Here is a 13,124-nt window from a genome sequence, read left to right as displayed (position 1 = left end):
ATACAGAAGCATACAACATGAAAATCAATAAAATTGTGAATATTTATGTTAAGAGAAATATACACCAAGCAATACAACATGCATTATTGTACATACATACATTATCCATCCTTATCTTTTTAGTCAACTTTATTTTCACTATAATCACTATGTAATTTAGTTAATAACATTTATCCTCTTTGTATTTCACTTTTGTTTTAATACCTTTTCACGTAGCCTATGTGATATCTTGTCTTCATGGTTTTTATTTAGAATACCTATGTTTGTGTCGTACAAATATAAATTTTATTTGATTGCAATTAATACAACAGTGAAGAATACGTTAAGATAAATATAATTTAATAATATAATAATAAGTTCAAAAATTGATTAATTAAGCTTAATCTTTATTTGAAACTGCCAAAGTTGGAAGTGAGCAATTGTTATTCTCGAAACTTCTCGCGATGGCAGGTGGAGTAGGAGTGCGATCGATTGCGCTACCCGGAAAACAATGTCAGAGTGGTAGCTCTCTACCCTCCCCTACGCTTCCTTTCATGTGATGGTGACGTTTCCCGATCCAACCGGTCAGTGTGCGTGCTGTGTTGGTAGCTGGTGGGTAGCTAGCTGCAAGCTAACCTGCTGAGCTACCTCCTCCGCCTCCGAAGGCAGCTGAACGGAGCCGTGAATGAACCCCGCACATCAATGCATCTCCAGTGGCCGCGATGGCAGCGACATAAACGGTCTGAGTGTGAGATCTTAGCCATGTAGCCAAATAGTTCAATATACCTGTAGTTAATGTTAGTGTAATTCGTGCCCTTAGCTATTTCCACCAGTAGCTAGCTTTTTTTCTGTCCGGGACAGACGGCAGCAGCTAGTCCCATCTCTCGCCACTACAGGAGGATGCTGAAGCTGTTCGGTGCACTGGTTATCCTCGGGCTGGCCCTGGCGTGCATCACCTCCTGGGTGCTGGACAGCTATGACACGGCTTGGCACCCCAAACGGAGCGTCCGGCACCCTACTGATGGGGCTGAAACTAAGGGGAGTTCTCCACCTTTCCCCGGCGGCGAGTTGAACAATATATTCTGGTTTATACAGGTGAGCTTTTATTCCGCCTTGCTAGCTAGCATTGTTTGGTCTTGCAAACCACATACAAAACGATGAAGTCTAAATTCAACCAGCATGTCCGTTCTTAATTTTAAACCCTTACATACTAAATGAATGGAATATCCGCTTTCGGCTTCGCGCATGCCAGTTCACCCACTGAACTCTTCTCTGAATGACTGACAGAAAGGGGTCAGTGACCACAGAAGTGTGTCACTGTCAGGTAAAAAAAAAGAAAAGGTGGTTCAGCTACACACTGAGTCGTGGTCAGACTTTGGACCTTTTGTGTCTTGGAACTCTCATTCTTCTGGGTTAAATCCAAAACCTGAGCTGTTTTTGTTTTTTGTTTTGTTTTTTGTAATCCCTGACTCTATTCTTGGTCTTGTTCAAGGTGTCCGACATTCACATTAGTCGATTTCATGACCCGAGACGCATACCAGATTTTGAAAAGTTCTGCACTGACACAATCGAAGTGATCAAGCCAGCTCTTGTGCTTGCAACAGGTACAGTAACAGCCTGCCACCCACACACACATCTCTGACTCGTCCTTAGATTGTAGTGAGGCTGACTGGGTGTGGTTGCCATATTAATGCAGTCCAAAAAAGTATGGTGCCTTCCAGATGGCCTGTTGTTCCTTAACTGTATGTCCTTCCACTCCACAGGGGATCTGACAGATGCTAAAACAGAGAGTAAGGTGGGTTCTCTCCAGCATGAGGTGGAGTGGCAGGCCTACCACAACATCCTGAAGAGGTCCCGCGTGATGGAGCGCACCAGGTGGATAGACATCCGTGGAAATCACGGTGAGTAACCTTTATCCCAGGGTTGTCTTCAGACTCGCAGCTTGGATTCAAACACCCCTGGAAAACAGGGAGGGTACAATGAAGATATTCTGAGGAATCCATTAAGTGTGGTGCATTTCAGCATCACACAGGAAGTCGTTCTAACCCTTTTCTTCAACACTGCTTATTGGATTGCAAGCTATTAGATGTGAAACGAGATATCCTTATTTTGTAACTGTCAAAAAACAAAGAAAGAGCGCTAGTTATTGGAGTTTCTCTGCTATTTTGCTGTTATTGATCACAGTTGTTCATCTGTCTGTGGTTACAGCAGATTTGGTTCATTATTGTTGTAACATGAGGATATTGGATTCCAGGATTAAGCATATGCCGCTCCACTGGGAATTTCTTCATCAGACATTCTGGTCCAGTAAATCTTATAGCTGCTGTCTTGTCAATGTCCCTCTTTATAGTTTATATTCTCCTAAACCTCACCATTATCTCATTTCTTCTAACAGATGCCTTCAATATTATGTCATTGGACAGCATCAACAATTATTACCGGTCAGTATGAAATGGTCAATATTAATACTGATTTACATCCGGTCCGAGTCTACTCCTGCATGTCTTGTATTAGCAAGCTGAGTGTGAAGTGGATCAGAGCACACAGCAACTTCAGTGTTTCTGAAACATGAGTAGTTGCAGACCTACTTATTGACAATATTCCAAGCTGCATGAGCTTCCTGAGGACTAAAATAGAAGCAGAATCTACATGTCCAGACTGACTCTCTCATATTTTGACACAAATTATGTTTTATGTGACATTACTGCCTGCATTAATACTGATTGATCATCTATCTCCCTAATGTCGCAGCCATCCTCTGCAGACAAAGTCTGTCTCTTATGCAAGCCTAATTTATTTATTTATAATGCATTAAATTATCTCAGGGTTCCATCAGGATCGGATCTGCTGCTGGCTCTATTGACAATATTTTGTCACTCATGTTAACTTTTTCCAATTTACTCCAGGAAATACTCAGCCAATCAGAAAGTCGGTTCCTTCCATTACGTTCACAAGACTCCCTTTGGCAACTACTCGTTCGTCTGTGTGGACGCCACTCTGACTCCAGGACCCAAAAGGCCCTACAATTTCTTTGGTATTCTCAACCAGGTACAGCTCTCCAGCACCCTCCCATGACAGCATATAAACATTCACCAAATTTATGACAAACTTCAGAAAGCAGAGAAGCTTATAAAACCAGTTCTGTTATTATTCTTGGATTTGATTAAGAGTAGAGGAGACTGGCTGAGATTCCGATAGATTTCTGAGATTTCCGATAAAAGAGAGGAGACCATTTTGGAAAAAAAAAAAAAATTTTTTTTTGGTTTTTTTGTTTTTTTTTCAAGAAATAAGTAAACAGATGGTTAAAATAACACATGGAACTGACAGTCAGGACTCTAAATGTCCAGTATCCTCACAATTTAAATGGCAAACATTCATGAAAATGTGAATTTCATGGGAGGAAAATGTGGTTCACCACAATTTTCTGTCTTCAAAGGATTCAATAAAGCATTTAGGCAGATAATTAAGGTAATGGAATGTAAAGTTACTACGCTGCTTTTTTTCCCCCCTCAATACTGGACAGACTCAAATGGACTTGCTGGACACGTTCAGGGCTGAGAGTCTGAAAAGCAACCAGTCGATCTGGTTTGGCCACTACACCACATCCACCGTCGTCTCCCCTTCTCCAGGACTTCGGGAGACAATGAGGTAAGCATATACTGCGTGTTACGAGCCAAACCAGTTTTGTTTTTTTTTCCTGGGTGTGTAAACATATTTTTCCATAAAGTCATTGTGAAAATATTCAAATAGCCTGCTGCTCTGACCTACAAACAAGCTTTTATCAAACACTCCCGGACTGAAGAATTCAGTCTGGTTTTAATTTCATCCACTTAAATCCAAATGTTGGTTGCGATGGCTACATGTCACCTTCTTTTCTTTGCCATTTTCAGGAATGTTCGGAGTGTTTTTGAGCGGTTGTTGGCATATTGCGTCAGTGTTATCACAGTTTCTTTTTACGTTTGGATTTCTTGTGTTTTAGATCTGCAGTCGCATATCTGTGCGGCCACCTGCACACGCTGGGCGGCCTGATGCCCGTCCTCCACAGCCGACATCCCCACGGTACCCTGGAGCTGGAGCTGGGCGACTGGATGGACAACCGCAGGTACAGAAAAACAAGAAAATGCTTCTGTTACTCCTCTTTAGAAAAAGTCCAAAATATGTTACCTTGAATGCCAGAAGGAGTAACATCGATTGTAAAGTGTTTTTGTATCTGATTGCGGGCTGTCGGGACGGGTTGCACACCTATAAACTAGAAGGCTGTTCAAACAGCACCATCAGAGCTGCTGCAAGAACTTTCACTGCTGTTAGCTGCAGTAGAAAGGAAGCTTAGTGACTCGTAATGGGCGAGTGCCAGTCTGAGCAAAAGCTTAAATGAACTTGATTGAATTATTTGGGTGATTATGCCTCTGTCTTGTCTTAATTTAATTACTTGTTGCTGTTACTTTTCCATTCTGTTGTCATCCTGGGCAGTATGACATAAAATTACACTCTACACGGTCTTAAAAAGGTTTGTAAAAGTCAGCAAACCGTGCAGAAACCGGGTCTCATGTCTGTCTCCAGGTACAGGGTTCTGGCCTTTGACCACGACCTGTTGAGTTTCTCCGACCTGAGGTTTGAGCGGTGGCCCGCGGTGCTCATCACCAACCCCAAGGACGCGCAGTACCTGCATCCCGGGACGGAGCCGCTGGGTCGAATACGCAGATCGACACACATCAGGTGTGTGTGTGTGTGTGTGTGTGTGTTCACTTCCTGTTGAACCATAAACCCTTCAATGGCTCTGCACTACATGCTTCCACGACATGGCAACCTTCCCCTGTTTATGCATCCCTAAATATTTCGCCTTTTTCTCATGAATCACAGCATGTATTTAAACAAAAATGACAACCCTGTTATTGTCTTTCATTTCATGTTTCAAATCAAATTTTTGACGTAGGTTATGTTCTCCTTTCCCCCGCCACTGGGCATCAAGTAAGGTCGCCTTTATTTAATTTTCAATATTAAAGCATTCATTCTCTCACTTCTCAATAGGATCCTGGCCTTCTCAGAGGCTCCAATCACAGCGGTGCACGTGAGCGTAGATGGGGAACCCCTGGGGAAAGGCCACTCTGCTGGAGGTCCTCTCTATGTTCTGCTGTGGGATCCGTCTCTCTACCTCACTGGACTGCACACCATCAGAGTTAAAGTGGAGGTCAGCACTGCATTCATTTATCTTCCACTTCAATTTCAACTTGTTTGGAGCCTTTTAAATATTTCATAGGTCTTGATTAAGTTCGTTAGTTTTGTCCGCAAGAGTTGAATTATGGTTCAGTTGGCAGCCGTGGCGCTGATGCTCTTTTCTTATCTGTTTGTGCGAGTCAGGACTCGGCAGGCCGTTCGTCAGTGCAGGAGCAGCACTTTACCCTGGAGGACAACCTGACTCCCAGCTTCGGTTTCGTGCAGTCCTTCATCCTTCTTACTGACCACTACATCCTGGGCCGAGTGGCCTTCATATTCATGTTGCTGCTGAATGTCGGCGTGCTGCTGGCCTTTAGGTTCCTGCGTGTCCCCCCTGGGAGAGGTGAGCCGTCACTGGGTGCCCCCTCAAACAAATACACCATTGTGATTTAATTTGGATCACAGGCGACTGAAATGCAATGAACTGATCTTGAAATCTGCGTTGATGTGAACAATATTTGCCATTTATTTATGCCTTCTTACATTTTTGTTTTATCCGTCATCTACAGGATTGACCTCTCAAGCGTGTATGTCCCTCCATCTGGTCAGTACAATGGACATCTTCTACTACTCTCTGCTGCTGTTCAACCTGTGTACAGCCTTAGGTGGGTCAGCTGCTTTGTCTTCGGGCTGAAGACAAGTTTTATAACAGAAAATCTTCTTGGTTAAAGACTCAAATCTACGACATAATGTTGCTCCTTGTGAGCAGTAAAATACACTTAAATAAGATATCGTTGTAAAAATGCTGCTCGGCTTTAAAAGGTTTCCTTCAAATGTTGCCTCTGTTTTTACGTGAGTGTCTCCTGTGGTCAAAACACCTTTGTGGCTTTTCCGCTTCTCCTCCCTCAGGCCCGTGGTTCATAGGAGAGCTGATAGATGGTCACAGTGGTGCCTGCTTCGCCTTTGGAGTGTTCATTGATGGACACTTCCTGGAGGGCAGCCTCACTTACGTTGTGGGAGTCGTGCAAGTAAGAAAATCTACATCTCAGAGTGCGACATCTGTGTATGAGCAAGAGCTCAGTATACTTTTTATGCTAGATATTCTTTCTGTGTCATATTTGCATATATAGGTGTATTTCAGTTAATTGTTTTGTTTCTCCAGTCTGCACCAAACACACCAATCTCATGTAAAGTTGTTTTTAGCCACAGCAGGCAGCTATTTTCTCCTAAAAAGCCATAAAAACAAACTGTAAGCTACAGTTGACGACCAGCTGGTTAACACAGCTGGTAGAGACCATCATCAGTAGAAACACAACACCGAATCAGTGTTAATGTTGCTCCATGTCTGTGTTATTACACCACTGTTTGCTAATAACAAATCAAGTCAAGGTAAAGGATGTTAATATGTCACTGTTGTCTTCACAGCTTGTTTGTGCTGCCCCCAAGTGGTCAAAAAGTTATTGCAGGTTTAACTTTTTTATCTATTGTCATTTTGATTATTTTGGGGTTTTTTTTAAACATTATGCATCCAGATTATTCTCACGCCGATATCTTAATAAATTAAAAAGGAAAGACAAACATCTCTTTCGAAAAACTTTTTCTTTTTCTCAAAATTTAACCAGTGAAATGAATTCCTCGGCCAATAGATATCCTTTGATGAGCTGCTCATAAGTTACATCTTCATTTTAAGGGCTCACAAGCCTAACAGGTGTCAAACATGTCTTAAACATCCTTTCATACATTTGTGCTAAACCTGTTCATCCTATTATTCTAATTATCTGCTTCTTATTTTTATCCTCTCTGCCAGCTCCTGTTCTTCAACATGCCCCTCACCTCTTATTTGTGCTGGAGCCTCCACCACCGTTGCCGCGGCAACACCTTCCGATCCCACTTCCTGCGGCCGGGCTGCCGCTGGCGGACTCTGGCGGTTCACCTCTTCATGCTGCTGCTGCTCACTTGGCAGGTCCACTCCTGCTACTTTCTCCTGGAGACCTACGGCCCCATGGCCTTCTTCCTGTCTCCTGTCCGCACATGGGCTTTAGGGCTCAGTTTGCTATTGGTCTACCGTGCCTGGACAGGCCCCGCCCCTCTCATTCGTGACAGCAACAAGAGCGTCTCTCCCTCTTGACAGTAATTGCACTTTACCACCACCACCACCGCAACTACTACTACGACCTCCCTTGAGCCTGACTCACAGACGTACTTTGCTGTCTCTGTCCACCCTGGAAACCTCAGTTCCCCCCATCCAAAGCCACTTCACAGTACATCACACACTACCTTGTTTCTAGATAGTATTGTTTACTTAATATGCATGTTAATGTAAGGCACCGGTGAGCACATTTCTGGCCATATTCATAGCAATGTGTACAGTGTAAAAATACAAAACAACTTGGGCACATTAGCCTGTTTAAGCTACGTGAGGACTAGTCCAACGTGTGCCGCAGTCCACAGTATAAGAGCTGTACTCTGCTGTGACTCACTGACTTGAGCTTTAGCACTTTTTGGAAGTGTTGCCTTGGCCCAATGCCACTTCACCACTGCCAAAGGATGAATAGGAAAGATTTCACCTTTTATCCCTCCCTCTGAAAATCGTTTTCATTCTCAGATGCCGGCTGGACGTGCCAAACCGATCCCCATGTTCACCTACCGACACGCAGACCATGTGGATAAGAAGGGTGTACGCATCGTTTTTGTAAACTGTGAGCTTTTCCTAACTTCCCGTGGCTGACAGAGCGTGGTAGTTACGCTAACTTTTCAAGTATATTCTACACATAATCGCAGGAAATCAAAGGAAGGGAATGACAAGCGCGTACTGTATTTGATCTGTGTACAAGTAGTCAACGATTAAAAGTATTTTATACATAAAGTTGATTCCATTGCACACAACTGCCACTAAAAACATCTCAATGTTCGCATTGAATAATCATATCAGAAAGAAATAAATCAATAAATAGAAAGCTGGACTCTACGTGCTCCTTCAAACGTGACTACAGGAAGCAGCTGTTTGTTTCTCAGGAATGCAAGTGCTTGAACAATAGGCTGGTCCCAGTAGTATTTCAGGACGTTTTTCTACTCCACAGCAGCTCAGCGAACTAAAAATCATGTTCAAATCAAACGATCGAGATGTGAAAAAAAAAGAAAAAAAAAACCCTAAATGAATGTGTTATAGATATGGTGAAATGGAGCAAACCACTACTATGCTATTTTTTTTAAATTTATTCCTTCTGATTGTATTGAGTGATTCCTTCTTTCTTTCTTTTCTCCCTTTAATGTTATATACCTGCACTGGAAATGGGCATTCTTCAGGTTAGGAAGGCGAAGGCGCTGAATAAATACCCTGTGTTGGAAGTTAATTTGACAGCTTTGTGTGTGTTGCTCAGAATGTTTACCCCCCCTTTTATTTTTGTTGTGAAGGTGTGAGAGCAGATGATTGTGTTTCCAGTTCAGTCCTTTCTGGTCAGTAGGAGCCGGTGCTGGATTCCATTAGAACAAACCGGCTTGAAAGAGAAAAGACAAACAGCGACGAGGACCACATTCATCAATTCTTTTTTTAATAGGAGCAGCGTTCCAACCAGCCATACCCAAGCGTGTGTGAGTGCTTAATATTAGAGCGGCAGCAAGAACATTAAATTAAGTGCACTCTTGCCAGCGGTGGTCAAGTCATTTTTTCATTTGTACAGGAGCCTCACCAAGTATCTGAGTCCAGCGTCTAGATGGATATTGAATCCTGATGGACTTTAGTTCTTTGACAGCTCCTCTCTGTGATGCCAAGTACCTCTCAGATTTGTTATCTGCCCACAAGGAGGCAGTATTGAATTGATTAGGAGGATAATGAGAGATGACTGCATTTCACTTCCACCTCCAAATTATGCATGAGACAGTTTTTGCTTTTTCTTTATCTTTTTTCTATCTTTTTTTGTCTTGATGAGACAGTTTTGATGCTCACTGGTTAACTATGAATCCGGTTGTGATTGTTCTGTACTGTACCTTGATTTGACTTCAAAATAAAGACACAGACTCCGCCACCACCACCAACACCGAGGATTGTACTGTCAGACATACTGGTGTGTACTTATACTGCATCCCCTCCTATGGTCAAACACTGAAGTACGTGAATGAGTAGATAATGATTTTACACCTGCCACCTGCCACACTTTTTTTCTTGTGACAACTGAAATTAGAGCCAAACCACAATTTTATTTTGTTAACGATTTATAGTGCTGTGGAATAAAATGTTCAATACAGTGAATCATGTATTTTGTGTTCGTCTTCACGTCAGTGTCACATGTTATAAGGGAGTGGACAACAAGAATAACGGGGCCCCACCCTGACAAAAGATTTGACTGTCAGATAAGTCAAAAATAAAAGTGATCATGTCAATAAATTAATAGCACTCTCATTTATTTTTTTTTGCAGTTTATTATTTTTTTCTTCAAGTCTTCGTTTCTCTGTTTGGTCCTGGTGTGTGTTATCTTCTCCTCATTTCCCCCCACACACACACCCCAATGTTTTCCTCATGCTCATATGATAATGAAATGGGTGTGGTATGTTAACTGAAAACACTGGTGGAAAATAAACACAAAGCAGCCACTGAGTGTGCTATTTATCACCTATATGCTACGCACTGCTGTGAGGAAGCCGGTGCTTTGTGTGTTTTCGGTTAGTTTCGTTGATTGCTCCACTGACATTAATTATTTGTCCTCCAGTTGAAAAACGGAGGTAAAAGGAAAATCTCTGACTTATTTGATAATCGTTTTACTGCCTTTCGTCAGGTTATTATGGTGCGGATATGATGTTTTTAAACCCCCGACATACTGTGGCAGAATGAAGATGCGGGTTAATATCATGAGGTAGTACTGAAATAAAAAAATTATCCAACTTCCAAGCACTCTGAACATTTCATTTTACACGATTTCAAAGAATATTGAATGATTTTTCATTCATAACTGTATTCGACTGACATCAGCTAATCAATCCAATATTGTACTAGAGCTCATTAAGTTAGTGTTAACGGCAGTGACAGAAAGGCAGCTGGAGGTTAATTTGCCAAAGCAGGTGATTCAGATCAGTCTCTGCTGACAGACACGCTCATTCTCACGCCGATATCTTTATAATTTGCTTGCCGATGTTTCCCCCCGTCATCATGGAGCAAAATGCAGCTGCGAGAAAATGAGAGAACTATGTCAAATCCTGCAAGATAGTAAAAGATAAAAGCCATGCAATAAGGAAAAAGGCTCAAATTCAAACCAACGTACCACCCATGTTCTCGATGCCATTCACCACAGTTTCCAGCACCTGCAGAGTGGAGGCAAAATTACGACTAAATGATGCGAAGCGACAGATGGGGAAGAGGCAGGCATTTTGCCAGTTATCCTCCTTACCTTGATTTGGCCTGATTTAACCCACTGGCTGAGTTCACAGAGTGCAGCTTCTGCTTTGTTCACGTAGTTAAGCACCATAAATCGCTCCCGGCTGATGTTCTTACTGCGCAGGGTTTCCTGTATCTCCTCGCTCAGGGGCGGAGGATACGGCACGTCCTTGTTGTACTGTGAGATCTGCCCACACAAGATCACATGGCCGCCGTTGTTCATCTGGAGGTCAGGTTGGAGATCAATGTGTGTGAGATACAAAACGCTCACTGTTGGAGACGAGGAGGAAGCACTTCTAATTCTGCAAATGTTGGCAGTACAATTAAGGAAAGAAAGGCCAACAAACGTGTCAAAGTTACACTTTTTCCTGACAAATAAACAACAAATGAACGTAAAACATCCGCTAGATTGTGCTCTGCACATGCAGACACAACTCAAGTGGTACCTGAGTGATGACAGCATCACTGATGGCGCCTCCCACATTGTCAAAGTAAACGTCTATCCCATCGGGGCAGCACTCCTTGAGCCTCGCTGGGACGTCCTCTTGGCGGTAATTGATGGCTGCAGAAAAACCCAAGTCTTCTACTAAAGTTCTGCACTTCTCATTAGAACCACAGATCCCAACCACTCTCACACAACCATCCAGCCTGCCAATCTGGCAAAATAAAAGCAGGATGAATAATAAAACCACGATGTCAGTGTCTTTCTTCTGCAATCAATCAATTTGTGCTCATGGCAGTTTCTGCAAATGGCTAAGTAAGATCTGATGAGTGTGGTCTCTAATATGTAACAGATATTTTCCATCAACCACATTGCCTTTAATTTTCTTACATTTGAACCCATTAAAAAATCTGAAATATTTTAACTCACGTCAGTTATCATTAAGTACACGATAACTCAGATTATGGGAGTAAACATGTAGAAAATGTAGTATTTCAAATAGCTATGGCTGTATATAGGTCATAAAAGCCTTTGAAGACCCAAATCTAGAACTTGATGCATTTACCTGTCCAGCTATGGATCCACAAGCCCCAGCCGCACCACTCACCACCATGGTCTGATTAGTCCCTTTGGTCACGTTACCCTTTTCCCTTACAGCTAACAATGCAGTAAGTCCCGTTATGCCAATTGCACCCAAAAAGTAAGACAAATGCCCATCAACCAACTGCGGATCAATCTGAAACAGACAGAATGTTATAACACAACTGCCAATTAACTGATGTGAGTATGTGCAGCAGGCTTTTCTTATGGAGAGATGATCACACACAGCGTTGCCGTACCTTCTGTAACACACTTCCTGTCATAACAGCATAGGTCTGCCAAGGCCAGTTGAAAAATGTGACCACATCTCCCTCAGCGTAAGCAGTGCAGCGGCTGGACTCCACCACGCCGACACCACCACCATCCACACGCTCACACAGCTGCCATGGAGTCAGGTAATCAGCACCGGTGTCTTCATTCATTCTGCAGCGCTGTCAAGCAAAGACAAGACATGTAAGAGCGATGGAGAAGCTTTGCCTTTGGTTAGATGCTCGGGTCTTAACGCTGGCTGCCTTCATTTATCTATAGATGACACAGGTGGACTAGGAGACTGTATGATTTAACTTTGGTTGTCTACCTGCAGTGACTGAGTGCCTGAGTGCTTGTTTCCTCACTACACTAGATCTTTGATGCGTGTTGTGAACTGAAATCGTTTGTTTTGAACCTTTTTTTTTAAATAAAAAACTTTAAAAAATGCATAAGCAGACACAATAACTTGACTGACTATATCAATACCATGTAAGGGTCCACTGAGAGGTAAACCGTCCGAACGAGGACCTCCCCATCTTTCAGGTCAGGTGATAAAGTCGTCTCCTCCAGACGAAAATTTTCAGGAACTGGCGCCCCGTTTTTACCTTGACGTAAATACGTTCTTTGAGTAAACGTTAGCCACATTGCTGTGTAATGTTGAAGCACAGGACAAAACAAAATAGATCACCTTCTCTTATGAAAAAGTTTTCCTACCTGGCCGTGAGTTGAGAACGACTCTTTGCACCTGCATCCTTGAAAAGTAACGTTAGCCTGGGTATGTATGCTAAGTGGCAACGTTATCTGAACTGACCGCCAGATCTGGCAACAAACGTCAAGCTGTTATGGGCGTTAAGGTCACAGTGTTACACAGTTTAGATGTTTTAAATTGAATAGCAACACGAGAAGATGGCAAACTACTTACAATGCCTACTCTAAATAGTGTTTATATTGCCGAACAGGTTCTTTCTGTTCTGTGTGTACTAAGCTAACAGTAAGTCAACAACACAGAACACTGAGAAAGTCTCATTCAGCACAAAGCGAGAGGCTTCTCTGTTACCAACTTCCGTCTTCGCTTTAAATCCAGCTGGACCGTTCTTTTAAGCTGGCTGTCGGATATATCTCATAACACAACTCAGTATTTCATGTATGATTCCGTGTATATTTAAAAATCACTTAATGCAAAAATTATCAAATGACAGCCCATTGCAACGCCTACTGTCGATATGGGTTTTAATTGATTTTTAATACATAGCAGGCATACGGAGTTTGCGCATGCTTAATATAACATCTGTCGAATTAATGTATTAGCTAAGGATGGCTAATGGTCAGACA

At 42.5% G+C, this 13,124-nt stretch overlaps 2 protein-coding genes across 7 annotated transcripts; one reads left to right on the top strand and one right to left on the bottom strand.

The window, feature by feature from the left end:
- Window positions 1-460: 460 nt before the first annotated feature.
- On the top strand, window positions 461-9,517 carry tmem62 (transmembrane protein 62). 2 transcript variants are annotated; one of them, XM_046413933.1, is made up of 14 exons: window positions 461-719; window positions 876-1,074; window positions 1,472-1,583; window positions 1,743-1,880; window positions 2,375-2,420; window positions 2,886-3,027; window positions 3,503-3,627; window positions 3,959-4,081; window positions 4,540-4,695; window positions 5,008-5,167; window positions 5,338-5,536; window positions 5,703-5,798; window positions 6,043-6,161; window positions 6,941-9,517. In XM_046413933.1, the coding sequence occupies exons 1-14, from the start codon at window positions 682-684 to the stop codon at window positions 7,259-7,261; spliced, it is 1,974 nt and encodes a 657-aa protein (XP_046269889.1). In that variant the 5' UTR covers window positions 461-681; the 3' UTR covers window positions 7,262-9,517. The 2 variants fall into 2 exon arrangements, with proteins under 2 accessions (XP_046269889.1, XP_046269890.1); XM_046413934.1 differs by having other exon boundaries at window positions 841-1,074.
- Window positions 9,328-12,849, bottom strand: ptgr2 (prostaglandin reductase 2). Of its 5 annotated transcripts, XM_046413936.1 has the most exons (9): window positions 12,715-12,849; window positions 12,507-12,611; window positions 12,279-12,397; window positions 11,783-11,974; window positions 11,509-11,679; window positions 10,948-11,157; window positions 10,515-10,724; window positions 10,389-10,428; window positions 9,328-10,292 (listed from the first exon to the last, which is right to left on the bottom strand). In XM_046413936.1, exons 2-9 carry the CDS (start codon window positions 12,541-12,543, stop codon window positions 10,228-10,230), a joined length of 1,044 nt encoding a protein of 347 aa, XP_046269892.1. In that variant the 5' UTR covers window positions 12,544-12,611; window positions 12,715-12,849; the 3' UTR covers window positions 9,328-10,227. The 5 variants fall into 5 exon arrangements, 3 of the variants coding, with proteins under 3 accessions (XP_046269892.1, XP_046269893.1, XP_046269894.1); XR_006845514.1 differs by lacking the exons at window positions 9,328-10,292; window positions 10,389-10,428 and having other exon boundaries at window positions 10,584-10,803; window positions 10,948-11,063; window positions 12,507-12,803; XR_006845513.1 differs by lacking the exons at window positions 9,328-10,292; window positions 10,389-10,428 and having other exon boundaries at window positions 10,584-10,724; window positions 10,948-11,063; window positions 12,507-12,800.
- Between the last annotated feature and the right edge of the window lie 275 nt (window positions 12,850-13,124).

This window comes from Scatophagus argus, chromosome 15 (assembly GCF_020382885.2).
Source record: "Scatophagus argus isolate fScaArg1 chromosome 15, fScaArg1.pri, whole genome shotgun sequence".
In the NCBI taxonomy this organism is placed as follows: Eukaryota; Metazoa; Chordata; class Actinopteri; family Scatophagidae; genus Scatophagus; species Scatophagus argus.
Note: the sequence above shows the minus strand (reverse complement) of the source record. Positions and strands in the feature narration are given on the sequence as shown.